Source organism: Rhea americana, unplaced genomic scaffold (assembly GCF_003343005.1).
Source record: "Rhea americana isolate MKP2758 unplaced genomic scaffold, rheAme1 scaffold_87, whole genome shotgun sequence".
NCBI lineage: Eukaryota > Metazoa > Chordata > Aves > Rheiformes > Rheidae > Rhea > Rhea americana.
This window is the reverse complement of record NW_028187055.1, coordinates 708,280-726,682: the sequence shown is the minus strand read 5'-3', so window position 1 is coordinate 726,682 and position 18,403 is coordinate 708,280. Positions and strand designations below refer to the sequence as shown.

The 18,403-nt window shown below is 34.8% G+C and overlaps 1 protein-coding gene across 2 annotated transcripts in view; it reads right to left on the bottom strand.

The window, feature by feature from the left end:
* Positions 1-2,415: 2,415 nt before the first annotated feature.
* MBP (myelin basic protein) overlaps positions 2,416-18,403 on the bottom strand; it is a 104,321-nt gene continuing 88,333 nt past the window's right edge. Inside the window, exons 5-9 of one of the 2 annotated variants that reach the window (XM_085323751.1) lie at positions 11,594-11,698; positions 10,356-10,391; positions 9,744-9,776; positions 7,730-7,855; positions 2,416-4,145 (exon numbers count right to left, since the gene is read on the bottom strand). In XM_085323751.1, coding sequence (XP_085179877.1) covers positions 4,089-4,145; positions 7,730-7,855; positions 9,744-9,776; positions 10,356-10,391; positions 11,594-11,698 — 357 coding nt within the window. In that variant the 3' untranslated portion in view covers positions 2,416-4,088. The remainder of the gene's footprint in view (positions 4,146-7,729; positions 7,856-9,743; positions 9,777-10,355; positions 10,392-11,593; positions 11,699-18,403) is intronic. The other variant, XM_085323752.1, reaches the window with a different exon arrangement.

Below are 18,403 nucleotides of genomic sequence, written 5' to 3'. Positions count from 1 at the left end.
TATATATATATATATAAAAAATATATATAAAAGGTTATATGAGCCTCTCTGTGGCTTATGAATATATTTTGTAAATACTGATCCCAGTTCAAGGAAGTTCATCTTTTCAGTTTCATGCAAGCACTCCTAGATCAGTGGTGGATTCGTTGTACTATAATACAGAGTTGTTTTTTAATTTACTTTCTGAAGAATAATTGCCCGTATATCCAAAAAGCCCCTTTTTGTAAATATTGTCTATACTTTGTCTATGATACAAACTAGTTATTTCAAATTCCTGWTGCAAGAAATCACTGTTGTTTTTGATAAGGCATCTCTTAATTCTTTTGTTAACTCTGTGGCATATGTATATAAGTAATATAGTTTGTGACATGAAAATAACACTTTTGTTATGTGGAATATTTAATTCAAAAACATGTTAAATAATACTACTTTTTTTCCAAACTCTGCTCTGTGTTTTTTTTTTTATTCTGTACAGTAGGAAATTCAAAAAAAACCTTTATAAATCTAGACCATATGAAATTCTTTCAGCAGTGCTTTTAATTGTAGATAAAGTGTTAGCCTTTTAACTGTTTCAGAAAGAGATATTTTACTTTTACAGTCATTTTCTGGACATACTTAAGCCTATGGTGTAGCACTCTGTTTATCTAAAATAGTATAGTATCTCAAGTTATATAATCTTGACTCTAAATAAGTTCAAATGCACTGTGTTGTATGTACTGCCTATAAAAATCTTTATACATTTTTTTTCAGAGAATACTGCATAAATATAGTTGTTTGAATTTATTTGCTTGTATAGATAATGACACTTTCCAAAGATTTTCACCTATAATTGATGTAAAATTGTCTTACAACTGGTCACATCCAGTAATTCTATCCTTTTTAATAGGAATGTAATTCCTAAATGTTGAAAATACTTACTTATCCTAGCTGTGATTGCTTTGTCAGCAAGTGAAAAGCAGTAGTGGTTGACAGTGAGTGARCATATGCTAAAAGCAGATCTCATGRGTAAAAAGATGCCATTTCAAAATGGTCAGTTCGCAAAATGCTTTGAAATCTTGATCACAGGAAATGAGTGCGTATTGCAAATCTTGGAAATGACAAATAGACAGCGTGAGTTAAGTAGCCGCCCAGAATTTTTTCTGAATCGAGTCTGCCACTCCTTCAGCATTTGGAGTCCTGTCAGTTGCAATAAATAGATGTTTTTTAACTTTTTTTTAACATGATATTTGATTTGTCTTTTTTTTTCCCCCCCCCCCCCCCCCCCCGTGAATTTCAAGAATCCAATCTTGAGTATTGTGACATAGAGGTTTTTTCCTTTACTGATAAAGAGCTGTTCTGTGGCAAATCCCAGGTTACTTAGTAAAGTTGAATTGGAAATTTTTCAAAGTGGTCTATCTGTTGATCTTCTGTACAGATACAGAAGCTGTAACAGGTGTGTTGATATTTTCAAAAGCACTACTGAAATAAATAGGTTGGTTAGGCTTTTCTTCCCCCCTGCTCCAAAATCAAGAACCCTTTAGCCTTACAGTAGTTGGCTTGTGTCTWCTGTTTCTTTTGGTTTATGTCTGTTCCCTTACTACTTGGAAGTGACACACATCTACTAAAAGCACAAGTTGTCTATTTGCATTTCAGGAAAGGACCATTTGCTTACAAGTCATGTACCTGTTTGAGTGCATATTCATCCAAGCTAAAAGACTAAGTTTCAGGCAAAGCTTCAGTCTCCTAGAAGAGATTTCTGTTGGTAAAATGTTGTCTTAAAGTGCTGTATTATTATAAGAAATACTGTTTTAATAGAAAGTAAGGCCAAAAAAAACATACTTTCAGCCTCCAAGCTAGATCATTTAGGGGAAGAGGAGAGTAATGAAGGAAAGACAAAAAGCTCTGGATAAGTTCTGTCATTCTACAATGCAGCAATTGGAAAGATTTATCTTTCAATTTTCACCTTAAATATTCTTTCCAGATTTTGAAGGCCACTTCCAAAATCAGCTTGATTTGCACATACCCTGTTCAAAGATTACACTTGGTATTGTACTTATTTATGAATGCAGGATTCTGTTGCCTGAATGTGGGCGATCTACACCCTGCGGTATCCCCCSCAGCCTTTAACCTGCCACTCCACAGAGACAGTAGTCTGCCATAAATCCTGTGTCAGATTGCCAGCCTCATGTCTTGGGTGTCACAGGGTATCTGAAATGGTATGTGTTATGCTTAGTCAGCTGTGATGTGACTAGAAGCCTGTATGTAGGCAACTGAGTCCTGCTCAAAGTATCTTTTTTTTTTCAGTATCTAAACATTCCTCATAAACTGAGAGAAAAACAGTAAATTTATATATGTTTTATGTTACAAAACAAAACTTGTCCAGGTTTCATTACAAGTTGATTACTTTATTTCAATAATGAATTTTTTAAAAGCTATGTTCCTATAAGAACAATACATGTTCAAATTAAATAGACTATTATGTTGCAGAGTACATCTGAATGAAGTTACAATAGAAAAATACACATAACAACCAATGTAGATCAAACAAGATGTGAYAGGTGTATGTATACTTAATAATTTTGATGTTTTTGCGTTTTCTTTAGTCTYTCTTTTCTATCCTCTCCTTTTTCATTGCTTCATATTAATGGACACTGGTTTAAACCTACAATAGACTTAGTTGTGAAATGGAATTAACATAATATATATAGGTAACTTTTACTGGGCACTCATTAGGAATGTGGTTTCAACCTGAAAAGCATTAATCATAGTCTATAATGCAGAGGCTAAAACAAAAGAATTAATCAGACACGTGGAAAACAGTTTGAAGATATAGTAAGTCTAAGTAATAAAACAGTGCAATTCAGAAGAGCCTTATTTTCCCTACATGTGGTTGGAAATACCATTGCCACACATTCATTTTAGTAATTTGTGAACAATTAATATCTATATCTAACTCARTTTTAATTTATTTCTATAAGGCAACTACAGTACAACAGTTAAATGTTCACAGTAGTTTACTATGAGTTTGCTTTGGTGCACTGCCATTAATCGGCATCCAGATGTTAATCCCTCAAAAGGTAAGTTTACCAAATAATACACTGCTGCAGTACAAAGAAAAWTTGAAATTCTAACATGAGATGTGCAGGACTACCTTAAATAACAGTACTGAAGGGCTTTCTTTCTTTCAGAAATTAGACTTTTATTTATTTATGTACTTAATATACTGCTAAGTTAATGCTGTTGCAGCAAAGTTTGCGTGGAGCAACTGTGACTTTCAGTGGTCAYGTGTGCAATCTTAGATGTTTCTTCTCTGGGAATATCCCTTGTTTCTTAACATTAGTCTAACTCAAATTTGAAATCCTCTTTCTCTCCCTCATCCACTCTTAGTTCTAATGGTTTGGGTATGATGAACAATTTATAGTATGGAAAGAACTTCCGTATTACTATTGCTCTGCATCTCATTGATTCTACGACATCTGCCCCCTCCCACACTACACATACCTTGAACTCCCAGTGTTTGGTAACCTTTCTGTGACTGCCTAATCCTGTTAAAAAAAGTAAATTATTCTGTGAGTGAGAGAAGGAAGATTAAAACAAACCAAAATACCCAAAAACCCAAATCAAAAAAAGGATTTGGATAAACAGTCCTTACAGCTTCTGCACRTGGTGGATTTTTTTTTTTATTACAGCAGTGTTTCAGAAATTCACTATCAGTGGCACTCAGTATCCAAGACATTAGCTCTGTATTTATAATTCTGATGCTCAGTAAAAAGAAACCAGAACATTTGCACTTAAATTAGGTGCTTGGGAGAAATAATGAAGTCCAGCATACAGTTAGGGCATCCTGAAGAAGAATGAGTAAAGTCAGAGATCTTGTTACTTTACATAAAATAAGGAAAACATCTAGTAAAGCTACTTCATGTGTTCCTTTCATTCAACTGTTGGTCAGGGATTGCCAATAGAAGTTTGTATAATCTACTGCATGCAGAACTTAATTGGCATTAAGTAATGGCTTGCATCTATCTAGATAATTCTTGCAGTTGTTATTAATTTTAAGGCAGTTACATTATGAAGCAGAGTACATGATCCTTGAATGGCATCTTAGAGCTTCAGCGCCTAGCAACTGGTGAACCAGACCGTGATCCAGGTCGGGARCCAGAGCCTCCCTATAAAAGGAAGAACAAAGTTAAGCTAATTAGAAGGTACCGTATTTTTATGGCTATAAAATTTAAAAAATCAATCTGCGGTATTACAAAAATTTTAATATTATCTAATGAACACTGTCTACAGTTATTACACTTAGTACATTGGGTAGACCTCTTATGTCTTGCTAAATATTGTTTGCATTTCCACTTTAAAGAGGGAGGAGAAAGCCTTTCATAAGTATTTTTCACATAGGATTAATTTATTCTCATTAAATCTCTCAKGCAGAGCTAGAAAGCCTGTCTTGAAATGTTTTTAGATGCTTGCTTTTATCCAGGCCTTTCTAACAAAAGCAGTTAATTTGTTTCCTTGGACATTTTTAGAAATTTTCACCTTTTTGGTTATCCCTTAAGCCGTTTATATACTTAAAAAATCTCCAAACCCTGCATACAAGTTGTCATAGTCTCGCATCTGAGAGAACCGAAATGTAAGCATTCTGTCTTAGGGTAAATTACTAACCTATGCAGTTACATCAACATCAGTCTAACATGAAAACCACAAATGCAAATACAGGATAAAAATACAAAAAAAAAAAAAAAAAAAAAAAAAAAAAAAAAAAAAAAAAAAAAAAAAAGATGAAGGGCTGAATTATGGGTTATTTTTACAAATAATCAGAAAGTAACATAGAGAATTATCTTTTTTTCCTATTTCAATCTTGAGTATACTTGGGACAATTTGTAAATTTGCAACGGAGAAAAGAGTTTGTAACTGCCCTGCAACAGTTTAATAGCAAAGATGATATCTAAACTGGCTTAGGTATCTAATGCTAATGCTGGTGTTTCAGTTTCTGTGATACAACTCTTTTTGCTAGCTGGGCATTTTCTGCTATAGTTTTAGCAACTTTCTAGGCAAATCTTGAACCTTACAGTTATGACCCCAAATGGGAGATAGTGGTAATTGTTACAGTAATCAGCTGAAGATTGAACTATTTACTTTTTCTTCAAAGATGTTAAGTATACATCTACTTTGGGAATTTTTTTTCTTAATGTTTTTCTTCCTTTTTGTCTTTCAGACTTTGCCTCCTTAGTTTAAATTGTTATAGAATTAGTTTTATTCAAGGAAGATTTAGTATAATCCATTACATAATTGGCATTTTTTTCTGTTAAAATTATCTCAAAGAATGGGTAGCAGGTTTGTAATTTATAAAGAAGACTGCACAACTGTATAAAGAGATAATTATTAGTGTCTCCTGGAATAAATCGTAGGTTTAAATCAGCTTGGTCTGAATAAAACTGATGAGAGTTATATAAATTACAGTGACTCAGAAATGCCTGTCTAAAAAGTAGAGCTGATATATGTTTATCATTGGATACATATAAATCCAAACTAATATAGTTGGGATAGTTATGTAAAAAATACAAGAGAATATTAAATTTTGAGAAAGAGGAGAATCTGTTTTTTCTTATTTTCAAAAGACAAATTTTACAAATAATGTAAATGTATCAGAATAGCCATGATATTATTAATGTATCTCTGAACTCCACCAAAAAAGCTGCAAGTGCAGAGAAAATTATACTTAGATTTCATGCTCATGAATGTATGATGAATGAATAATTTTACCTAGGCACCTGAAGAATTCATTTTCTGAAGTTCAGCTTAAGAATTCTTACTACCTCATTGAAGTATTCAAGCTGTCTCTTGGTGCTGCATATGTTTGAAACAGTTCTACAGTGAAAGACGTGTGTGTGTTTATCATGGCTGAGGGTATTTTTATTGAAGTCGAACATGCCATCATGTCTTTCCTTAGAGAACAAGAGCTTGAAATTKTAAGCTATGCTAATGTTTCCCAGACCTTCTGTCTTGAAGTTAAGATTGTTGCTGATTTCGTTCTCTATGTGAGAATAGTGTATTAGATGATCTGTTACAAATGAATGCTTTGTGCCTGTGAAGAAAAATGTAGTCATATGCAGATGCATATATTGTGCTCTTCATATGTCATCTTCCTCACATAGAAAGTGAAGAATTATGCTGAGATGCTCTGGATTTACACCAGAGTAACTTTGATAATTTAAATGGAGATTTACACAGGTAGAAACAAGGCTTAACTGCTTGGTATGGTTTTCTTTTTGTTTTAATTTAACAGTGGATTGGTACCTCTATATTATATATGAACTGAGATCATTAACTACAAAAAATGTCAAATGCAGTATCCAGTCAACCTGGTTTGTCATTCTGTATTTCAGGACAATCTCTCTCTGATGAAAATTTCMAAGTGCTTCTTTCATGTTTCTAATAATTCCATCCAAAAAATGAAAATTACTGCATTTTCAGATGTTGTCTTTGAAGTCTCATAGTACTTTAAAAATTGTCTGACGACTAACCTCTTGACAAACTGTTGACCTTTTTTATGAGATGACTTTATAAGCTAAGTTTATTTGAGAATATCGGACTGTCCATCCTGTATGAGGTTAAAGCGCCCCCCAGGGCAATATGCTTTCATCTGTATGACCATTAGCAGGTCATTTGGAAAAGCTCAGATGTAAGAGCAAATGTGCAGTGTTACTTCTTGCAGTATAGCTCCCAGTTTCCAGAAATATAGAATTCAATGACTCTTGGGTATTTTGACCTTAATGTTCCTCCATGTGTTTTATTTCACATTTCTTTTTTCTTTTTTCTTTTTTTTTTCCTCCTGTGTTTTTAAACCTAGATAGTACATACTGCTGGCATTCACATCTTCTTGTGATGGTAAATTCCAAATTTGAATTATATGTTTTGTGAAAGAGGTGTTTGTTTTTGCTTATGTTAAGCCTTCTATCTAATAATTTCATTTGAGGCTTCTAATTCTTGTTTTATAAGGCACTTAGAGAATACACATTCCTTATTTATCTTCTTGCCTTTTTTGCTCAGTCATTTAGACTATAGTTTAATAAACATTTCCTTTGGTAGCTGGATCATGACTTACTTTTCTCCTGATCTGTTTTCATTCATTGGCTGTGTTGATGTGGTGAATCAAGTTGGGGGGAATTGAATCAAATTAAAGATCTGGCAAAGTATTTATTTCTAACATGACAGTTTTAATTTGCCTTACCATCTGACTTTTACTAGTCACTGTGCCAGCATACCATAGAAGTTCTCACACCTGGAGCAGAAARAGGCAGGTCTCTTGGAGTTAATGCTGCAGCTGAAGTAAGTGTTTGTCAAATTACACCCTACACTACCTTTCAGGAGCTTTTCAGTAACTTTCATTTTCCCCATTCTGAATAGTTTATCAACAGCATCAAGTTCTGTCACCTCAATCATCTTCTGAGTTCTAGATCATTTGAGAGTCTACTGATAAACACAGATCCTAGTGTAGGTCTTCATGGGACTTCACTATCTTACCTTCTTTCCTGATGGTGACTGACAATTTATTTTAGCTTTGTTTTCTATCATATAACTAGTTACTAGGCCATGAGATAAACTTATGTTTTATCTATGAAGATTTAGTTCCTTTCAGAAGCCTTAGGGAAATGTAATTTTGTCAATCATGGCAGGTCCTGGAGAAGCATGGCTGTTTCTTTTCCTGGACTCAATTTTTGTATTTATAATAAGTTCAGTTGTACTTTACCAGTTTAAAGATTTTGGAAAGAGTGCCCTGGCCCTCATGATAGGATCCCTTATGTCCCTTGTGAGCCGATTTATGCTCATAGAATTTTCCACTTCCTCCATATCCTGGCTTGTGTCCTTCACCACCCTGCAAAGAAAGATTTTTATAGACATTAAAAATTATTATATTCAAATACGATAGTACTCACATTGCAATCTTTGTGGTTGCTGAAATGTAAAACTTGTATTAGAAATTTGAAAATGTTGAAATAAAACAATCCTTTAGGTAATGAACAAGGATGAAGGAAAATGTTAGGATCTGAAAATAGTCAAATCTGAGGGCAAGCACCAATCTGCAAAASAGGAATTAATCAAAAGTGGTTACTCAAATGCAGAGTAGGAAGAAAATGATCAGGAAGTGATCATGAAACAGTTGAAGAATAGTAACAACAACTATAGGTCATGAGAAGGAAGGCTTATTTATTTGAATTCTATTTAAAAATGTATTGAATGGCACACAAGGATAGTGCAGAAGGATAAAAACTTACCGTGATTCAAATCATGTTTGTTCTCAGAGTAGACTTTACATTTCAGATTATTTCCAAATTACTCTTTAGTCCTGTCTATTCTTTGATGCATGTTACGAAGAAAAAAAAAATGAGACACAAAATTGTTTCTGTCTTGTAAAAGAATGCTTCTCAAATGCCCTTCATTTCATACAACTGAAAGAAATATGATTTAAATAAAAAGTTGTGACTTTGGCCATGTCTATGTCATTGAATACAAATTGACTGGAGCATGTTGTATCGTAAGTATCTCTCTCTGTGTGTGTGTGTGTGTGTGTATGTATATATATATGTATATGTGTGTGTGTATATATATATGTGAGTGTGTATATTTATATATACACACATATATATATATGCACACATAGTCAGAAGCATCGGGCTATTCCAGACAGGGAAGACTTGTACGTTCTGAGCCAGCTTGTTCAAATCAAGAAAACCTTTCTGCTTCCCCAGTCATGATACTAAGTGAACATACATTGCAGATACTAACCCTTGTTAATCTATTTTAAACACAATGTTTTTAACTTGTTTTCTGTTTGCCGAATGATTTCTGTTTTGGACTTGCAAATTGCACCTTACTTTTCAGTGCAAGCAATACCATGTGCWTGTCATGGGAGGACGTTTTTAGAGATGTAATGTAGTTCAGTAAATATATATATAGTAATCTGTGTACCTGGTTATTAAGACTACTAACACTTTGTAATTTTGTATTATTGTCGAATGTCACCTGAAGCTTCTAATGGTTGAAGCTAAGGATGAAGCTATCAAAATCACAGATACCAACCACAACATAAGCTAAATCATGTTCTACTAATAAATGGTAAAAGAGATGACTAACAGCTTTAAAGCTTTAATGCATTGTCTTAAAACACAAGTAATTTATATGTTGGTCTCATATAAAATCAAACCTGTTGTAGAGAAGTGGAATTTAATTAGTTGTAAGATAACCATAGAAAGMACTTGTCTAACAACCTTTTAGGCAGATCTCTTCTTACTAAAAGATGTTTGCAGGGGAAGGTAAGACAAAAATATTTGAATTAGTGACAGTGTTAGTTTTGCAACATTTAGTGTTTAAGAACGGTTGGAACTGTGGAACAAGTTCCCATCTTGTCCCAACCCTCCCTTGTATTTTTCCCCCCTTCCCATAAAAGAAAAATGTGGTAGATGAGTCTCCAGGAATCTTAAAGGAAGAAAGTTTTGCCATGCGGTGGATTTTGCTCCTTTTGTGCTAAAGCAGCAGAAATTATCACTGCAAGGCTGTCAGGTTGCTGGATGAGAGCAAGCAACAAAATTACCATCTTAAACTGCTGTGGGAGAAGGGAGGAAAGTGGGACAGGAAAAGCAAAATAGCAAAATTGAGGCAAAACAAAATTATCACGTTGCTGCAGCAGCTTGAGGCAATGGAGCAAGGTATGCTTTGGCCTGGTAAATAAAATGCCTGTTATTGAAAGCACATTTGTCACCTACCCAGCTAAATCTGGCGAGGGATAATCCTCTTCCCTGTACATGTAAGAAATAGAAACAATGACATGATGATCACTATGGAACATAGCATCTGGGGTGTAAGATACACAGAAGACCAAAATGCAGTGAAAAAGGAATGAAATGTTGGGCAAATAATGAGACAGTGAACGCAACAATTTGTGTGGAGTTATTCCATAAAACGAAAAAGGCGAAATTCTCAATTAAAATGACAAGAAATAAATTCACGAGCTATGGTTTGCCAGTATGATGTACTGAAGGAGCCAGCTGAGTTTACTAATGTAAGGACAGTTTTTGGAGTGTGAAGTTTGTTTGAAAGCATTGCCTATTATTAGTTACATAAGTAATCACAGCAGAGTCTGAATAAAAAATATCCCTGTGAATGGCTTTAATTAGTTAAAGATCATGCAGCAAATCAGGAAATGCGTGAGAAAGAACTATAGCTTTTCTATCTTAGTCCCTTGCTTTAAATACCAACAGTAGCTCTTGTCTGTTACTTGATGCCATAAAAGCAAATCCATCGGATTAGCAGTTGAACTGATACCAATTAGCCCACAAAAGATACAGGATATTGCATGAGCCTCTGAAGGCACTTACCTTTGCTTGCATTGGGGGAGGAGTACGGGGTGAGACCTGGAAATTAGTGCAAAAACTTCATTAAAACAAGGCTTTTGCCTATTGTCTGAGAGTTGTTATGCCTTATGTATTAGTTGTCTAGTTTCATCCTGCTCTTCATTGCCTTGTGAATATTTCAAAATGCACATTGTTAACGGATAGTACAAAAATTAATTGCAGTGTTAGTATTTTTCCATCAAAAAAGTTTTCTTTAAAAAAAAAAAAAAAAAAGCTGTTGAAGGTCTTGCACTTTAAATCCAATGATAACTCCATCCCACTCCAAACACTAAGGGTGTTACTTTCATGGTTTTAAGTATCGGCATTGTGATCCTTGATTTGTGAAACTGGTTATCAATAGAGATCTTAATAGAGCTATTCAGATATACTTCTGTTTTAGGGTATTTTTATCTTTTGCAGGTTCTTTATTCACATTTAGCCATGAAAATATTGACACCTTTGTTTCAGAAAAAAAGTGAAGAATGAAATTGGTAGTATCAGCTGTGCAAATCAAAATATGTGATAAGATGTATTGCAAATATAGGGAGTCTCCATTTCTGGATAGTAGCTATACAGTGTTCTAAAGGGCAAAATACTGCTTTTCATTATGTATTTACACAGTACTGAAGAATTTAATTTGTGAGAAAATTCCATCTTTCCTGGATRTTTTCTGTGAGAGTTCTAGTGGTGTCAAACCAGCCAAATTCAGAGCTTGAGCAAAATTGTTATTGTCTTAAATGAGAGCATCAGGAAAAAGAGATCAGGCTATTCTGCTTATGGATTCAAATGATAGGAGTGTAAGCTATTGCATAGTTGGGAGTAAACGTACTGCATCCATTAAGTGCAATCTAAGGAACAGGAAGCACTAAGAAAGAAAGTACGCCACTAGACTTAGCCTAGCACACATTTGATAAGGTTTTAAGCAGAACACATTCCTAACTATGGCCAACTCCAACGATGGAATCACAAAGYTTCTAAATGGAGAAGCCATATAATCATAATAATTGTTGTTGAAATGGTCATGGTGGGTTCACCCACTTTTTTTGTAGCATTTTATTATTGTTTTCAGGTAAAACTACTTTTGTATCAAGTATCAGGACTGATTCAAAGGCACACTTAGTACAGTTCATCAGCTTCAACGTAATGGCCAGTGATCGTGGCGTATTTGGTTATTGATGAATCCTAAACAATTCTAGTACACGACAAGAAGGGGCGAGACTTACGATGTTCTTGAAGAAGTGGACTACGGGGTTGTCATCACCGGGCCGCCCGTGCTGAGACCTCTGGGGGATGGACCCTACGTGGCTAGCCCTGGCTGCGTGTATGTCCTGAAAAGCAGAACAGGTACATTGCCATGTCAGCCGTGAAGGAAAGGTAATTGGCAACTGTGTGAAGGGAAAACTCATTTCCAGAAGTACAGAAAGAAAAGCAGAAGAGGAGAAAAATGCCTAGAGAGACTGCAATCCAAAGCTGTCAGTGCTCTGAAGGAACAATTATTTAATACAATGGCAATTAGACAGCCCATATATGTTACTTTGTGCATAGCTGTAAATGTTTTTAACATTATAGCCCAGTGTGGTGGAACTTGTCCTATTACTAGAGGATTCTGATAGCAGAAAGCTTAACATTTTTATTACTTTATAAGTAGCATTGTAAAATACAATTTTAGAAATGAAACCTAATGAAACCTGAAATGGTTATATACATATATATATATATGCATGTATGTATATATATATAATGATACTAGGTCATTCTCCATGAAAAAGCAATGGGTTGTGYATTATGTCTGTTTTCATGCATTACATAACCCTGAGGAACTTGCAAGAACAAGTTTTTTGAGAATGAGAGTGTTAAATGAGACTGTCAATACTTTCTCTTTTCAGTAGTGCTTATAGTGGCAATGTAGAAGAAAGTTCAGTAAGGGYAAAATGAGTTTGCAAAGAGTGAGTACCTTGATAGGTAACTGTTGCAGAGAAAATTGTGTTCAAAAATACATGCAATTAATGCTATACTGATGCTGTGTTATTAAGTTTACAAAAGAACTGTGTATACGGGTGAGCCAAGCGTGAACATCTCTCCATCATTGCGAGTATAGAGACACCAGTTTTTGCTGTCAGTTGCACAGAACCAAGCTGTGTTCAGTATGGAAAAGAAGGAAGGAGGGAATGAAAATAATGAGAACAGAATGGTTCTCTTCATTTAACGAATTCTTGTAAATACGACTGTATAAGCATCACACTGATATTAAAAAGTTTGTGCTCTTAACATCAAATAGATTTCTGTAGTGAGATAGTAGCTCATATAAGCACTTCCTTAATGGTACAGCCTGAATCAAGTTGACTATAAAACAGTCTGAGTAGTTACTTAAAATATAATTTGCTTTCATCGTCTATACATAAAAATAAAATAAAATAAAATTTCCAGTGAAAAAGCTTGGTTATCTTGCTTGGAGCAGAACTGTAATGTTTTGGTGATTTGGTGATCTTTGAAAAAGATGTTCTGAGATCTTTGGCTAAAAGGTCCTGTGAAACTATCGAATGTTATTGCTCAAAGCTACCAAATGAAAGTTTTCTTTTTAATGACTTCAGTCAGATCTTGTCACAGAGATACATTTATATTACATAGGATCATCCAAAATTAGAGTCAAAAGTATGTATCATCTTGTGGAGTGCCTCTAAGCTGGAAATCGAATTCATGTATATAGCGTAGGGGACGAATTTCCCGTTGGGAAAAAAGAGAAGCTGATGCAGAGAAGATGAGCTAGTATTTTCTCAGCGTGGGTGGGTTGGTCRGTTGATTTGTTTTATATACTGACACTATATAGAGATTCACTCATTGAACAGTAGGAATTCTGAATCTGGGGTTGTCTTTGAGATTTGTGTAGTGTCAGGTAGTCAGAGTCAGTCCTTTTTACACCAGTGCAGGAACTTTGCCACCAGGAGAGGATGATCCCTGTAGTTCTGATGCTGCAATATCCTCCTCAGTTGTCATGATCGGGGTGGTTGGTGGAGGAGGGAGCCAGTTGAGATATCAATACGTTTGGAAGTTACTTTGGCTTAGGGGTGGGTTTGCTAGTTTGTTTGTTTTATTTGTTTTCCCCAATCCATATCCGTGCTTTACTTTGGAAACCCTTTGACTTTTCTTTGGGATAGATACCATGGTCTTTTCTATTATCCTTCTCCTTGAAAGGTGTTGCAGAWCATGATGTCTCTACTAGCTGTAGATAAATGTAGACAAAACTCTTTAAGAGTGTGAAATAAAAAAACTTCCACAAAAGAACTGATTGGATGTAGCCTTCAGTTCCGCAGTGGACTGTGGATTGCTACCAAACAGAGGACCCGCTATAATAATGGTTTTGCAATCCAGATGAGGTTGAGTTACCTGAATCTWGCTCTCTGATCAGTTGTTATGTGCTACTAATTTTGCCTTTTGAAAAAGGGTCTCACATAACAAATACAAACCTCCTATCTGCAGTGCAAAATGTTGAAATAGGCTTTGACTTGGTCCCCCTTTTAAGTGAATCAAGTAGTTGCAAGTCTGAACCCGTTCTCCTTCAATTTAGAAGCAGTTGGGACTCCTGCACCTGTGGTTGGGTCTTTCAGTTTCTGGACTCCTGAAGCGTGTGTGTGTGTGTTGCAGGGGAGAACAGGAGAGGGAACACAACTGTTTTTTTCTCAGATCACATACATGATGTATGAGAATAAGATCATTTGAAAAAGTAATAACTCATATGTTTAGGGCTTAAAAGCTAAATTTGAATGGATTCAGGCAATAGTCTGCATGCAGACTAGAACAGAAAATAAATTTCATTTATCCTGCTAAGACAGTCTACTGAGGTTTCATTATACAATTGAACGTTTAAAAAATGAGATTATCTAGTCACTGCATGTTACCTGATGTGCAGGAGACCACCATTTACTTTTAAATATGCTTTAAACACATGGGAAAATAAGCATTAGCTTTAACACCTAATAGGAACACAATCGAGCAACSATACTTTTAAAAGGAGTGGTATTTACGTCATGTTGTTCCTTCACGTTACTGGTCTTTCTCACCAGATAGAGCTACGCTACACAGCTTGTGTGTGACTCGTCCAGCCGTTATTACCAGGCATCTCCAGAGAGCTGTTTGCGTGCTTCACAAATCTGTTACAGCTTTATGATTTCATTCTTAAAAGCATCACCAGTAAAGTAAGCTTGGTTCTGTGTCTTTATAATGTGAAATGTACCCACAAAATATGTAAAGGTATATGTACATATATATACATGTATAAAGGCATATGAAATAACCACAGTTGTTCTGTAGTCAGGAGTGATGTAGTAGCTAAATGCTTTGCTGCTTTTTCTGATGATACTCTAGAATTTCTTAGAGCTGGTTCTTGGGGCAGGTTTTTTGGGAGAAAGATTGAAGACTGATATTTCAGTTCCCAAATCTCAGAAAATCTTGGCTCTTTCATTTATTATGGRTGAGTTGAAATAATTGGTTAGTTGGATTCTGATAACTTTAAAAGCATCAGTGTATTCATTTTAATGAAATGAGTATTCTGAGCATAAACCACCGCTGCTTAGTCCAAAGGCTTTGATATGCCTGTGACGGATCAGACTTCCGTTCGTGACATATTTTTGGTGGTTTGGATTACCAGTCTCTTGAGCAGTGGTGGCTTATTAAAACATTTTACTGCATCATTTCAGTTGGACTTGATGAAGTTTGACTTYTGTTCATCAACTACTAGACTTCAAAATGTTTATATTGCGAGTTAACCTTTGAGTAAAATTACTGACAAAAATACTTATGGTTTTGAGCATCGTTGAAATGCACRCTTAAGCAATGAATAAGACCTCTTTAATGCTCAGAAAAGTTGCATTATTCTGCTATGCCAACTACATCATTATGTATGTTGACCTCTGAGATAGATGTGAAAGAGTAACCTTCAAATTAGTGTAAAGAAAGCACACAAGTATTTTAACAGTATCATTATATTCCCTGATAGCCGTTTATTTTGACATCAAACTGCTTAAATCTACTGACAGTGTGCATGCAAGCATTTTCAGAGGAGCTGTTTGAAAAAAACTGCTATTTCTCTAACACAGTAACAAGAATCCAGATGTAATTCAGTATATGTGCTTCATTTTGGCTTTTGTGCAAGGTTATTACATTTCTAATTGAGCTGAAGATAGCTGCGTATGTACTGTCTAGTTTGCTGATATTATAGAGCTAACCAGCACTCCTGGTGTTTTCTGAGGTGCTATATACTTGTTTGGGGAGGGTTATATTCTGTATTGTAGCTCTGCTAGTGACTAGCAGGAGATGTTTTGCAGTTTTTGATAATTTGAGTGGATGATCTGTAGGCCCTTTTGGTTTGAAAGTTTGGACACTGAGTTTGATTCAACTACTTTTGTGATCRTATGTATACAGCTGACAGGAAATAGGGTAAGACTGTGGGGATTAAATTTTCATATAAAAAAACAGTGCAGTCAAGTATTGTGTCCTACCTGGTTTTGCTTTTGCATTTGATACTTTGGTGTAAAAAATAATGCTTGGTTATGAGCAGTAGCAAATATTTTTTAGTGATATTAAGAGATTCCATGAAATACTTATCTGACTTTGCTTAGCATAAATATTATATTAGCTCTGGCAGTTCTTGCTTTTTATGGAAGATTTTCAAATGCATATAAGCTCTCAYTGAGAATTCTCATCCTGCACAGGAGGATTGCTTATATAATTAAGGATTGCATATACAGATAAATGTAAGATTAGAAATCTAATTCCCAACAAGAAAATACTATGCATTAGTTATGATACAAGTATTAAGATGTTGTTTTGGAGTATTAAATTCTTAGTTTTTCAAATTCCTCTCAGTATCCTTAATACATAGTTGTATTGCCTATTTGAAGATGATATAAAATGAAAATCTGAAGAATGTCATATTGTTTCTGTATTAGTGAAATGGAAATACATATGAAATCTTACAACTGATTTAAACTTTAATCAAGTCAAGTAAACRTTTTAGACATTACTAAGAGTGAACAACAATGGACACATTTGGATTGCTTTAAGAAAAGATACCTAATGAATTACTGGGCAGGAATAATATTAAAATAAGTACTATAAAATTGGTGAATTACAAACTCATATAAATGGAAAGTACATGTATATTGTCTTRCCTGTTCCAGAATCTACAGGATGTAATGCTTAACCCCCACTAAGAACTTTGCAACAGCAGCAATAGAAAAATTAGCCCCTAAGTGAYGAATGCCATTTTATGCAGAGCAATACAAAAGAACACCAGACAATTCAAGAACCTCTCAGGTAATTTGTGTTAGCTTTTATAATAGATTTTGAATRCAAACAGTCTTCAGGCTTAAGAAAGTTTTTATCTGGATTTGAATTTTTGTAGTTAGAATTCCAGATGGGAATTGACAGGTGCATCCTTCTAATAAAAATATACACTTTTTTTTTAAAAGAACAGAAAATTTATTATATGCCACTTGAATAATCATTGGAAAATTGGCAAGTGTTTTTATACAGAAATAAACTACTTTATCTCTAGATTCAGAAGTGCTTTGTACGCAAGGCTTAGCACTGCTGGGTGTACTGGCCACTGGGCTTTGGCCAGACTTCTCATGTTATTACCAACCTTCTCATCAGGCAGCAGTAGAATAGCACATGTCTAATGTGCTTATTTTGTTACTAATACTGAAGTTGTTGATTCCATCTTCTGTCACGTACAACTTGAGTACCAATTTACTCTTCATGGTGGTGATTATTCCAGGCTGCTCATAACTACTGCTCTGTTGCCATAAATGTTTAATTAACTCAGCATGCTTTTCTGATCACTTGAGAAAGGATGAACTAATGCATCCTTGTAATGGTACTGTTCATTTTTACTAATGTGGAAATTAAAGACAGAATGGAAATGATTTGCTTAGAGTGACACAGCAGAAGATTGGTTAAAAAAAAAAAGAAAAAAAAGAAAGAAAAAGTGTGTGGCTAGGAGAGTCTGGCTTCCAGTCTTGTGCTGAGATCAGTAATACAAAATTTTTCTTCCATCTCGAACAGACAGTGAATAGAAAGCGAAGGAACTATAGCAGAAAGAAGAAACCAAAAAACACTGGAGGAARTAATAGAGGTCACTGAAAAGAGACCTAACGAGAATGAAAAGAAAGACGAGGTTAACAATGAGGAAGGAAACCATGGAGAATGCTTACCATCAAGAGAGGTAAATGCTAATCGATAACRCAGAACCACATTTCTCTATAACCCTTTTTTATCCCTGGGGCTTTGGTGATTGTGACTCACAAGTTAGAAGATGATAGTAAAGAAAATTCTTAATGGTTGTTCAGAATAGTAATTCAATTTTGTGGTGGGTCCTGAGTGACACACTGTGATTCCTTCCTCAAGCATTGAGTAGTTTTACTGCAGAGAAAGTGCCATCACACCTGCTGTCCTTTCCTCCCTGTTAATTTTATTTACTTACTGTGACATACCATAAGGGATTTTAGGAGACAAAGATGATGGTTAAATTTACGTAGGCTAATGCTAGGCAGAAGAATGCTTAAGAAAAGCAGTTTTATTCATGTAATTTTCTTGATACAGACTGTTTATCTGCTTGGATGTCATCTCTGATGTGTATCCAGTATTCTGCGATGTTTTTTTCATGTTGGTATCAGTCAGACAATGAAATAAATTTAAACGTTGTTGAAATAATCCACTACAGAAATCCTGTGCCTTAGGAATGATTGCTCCAGCAGTGGAAAAAGATTTTGGATACCAAGTATTCTTGAAATAATAGTTTCTAGGGTAGCTTCTACCACCAACAAACCTTATTGGAGTATTTTTCAGGATTTAAATGTAGATGGCAAAWATACGGAGGACGTTATAGGTTAGTATTTGTAATGATAAATTTCTACAGATAGACTGTATTTGGCAGAGATGTATCTTTTGGTGCTGCTACAGCAAAACAACATAACATTGTGGTTTGGGATACTCTATGATTCTATGATTAGATTAGGAAGAACACAGAAATCTGT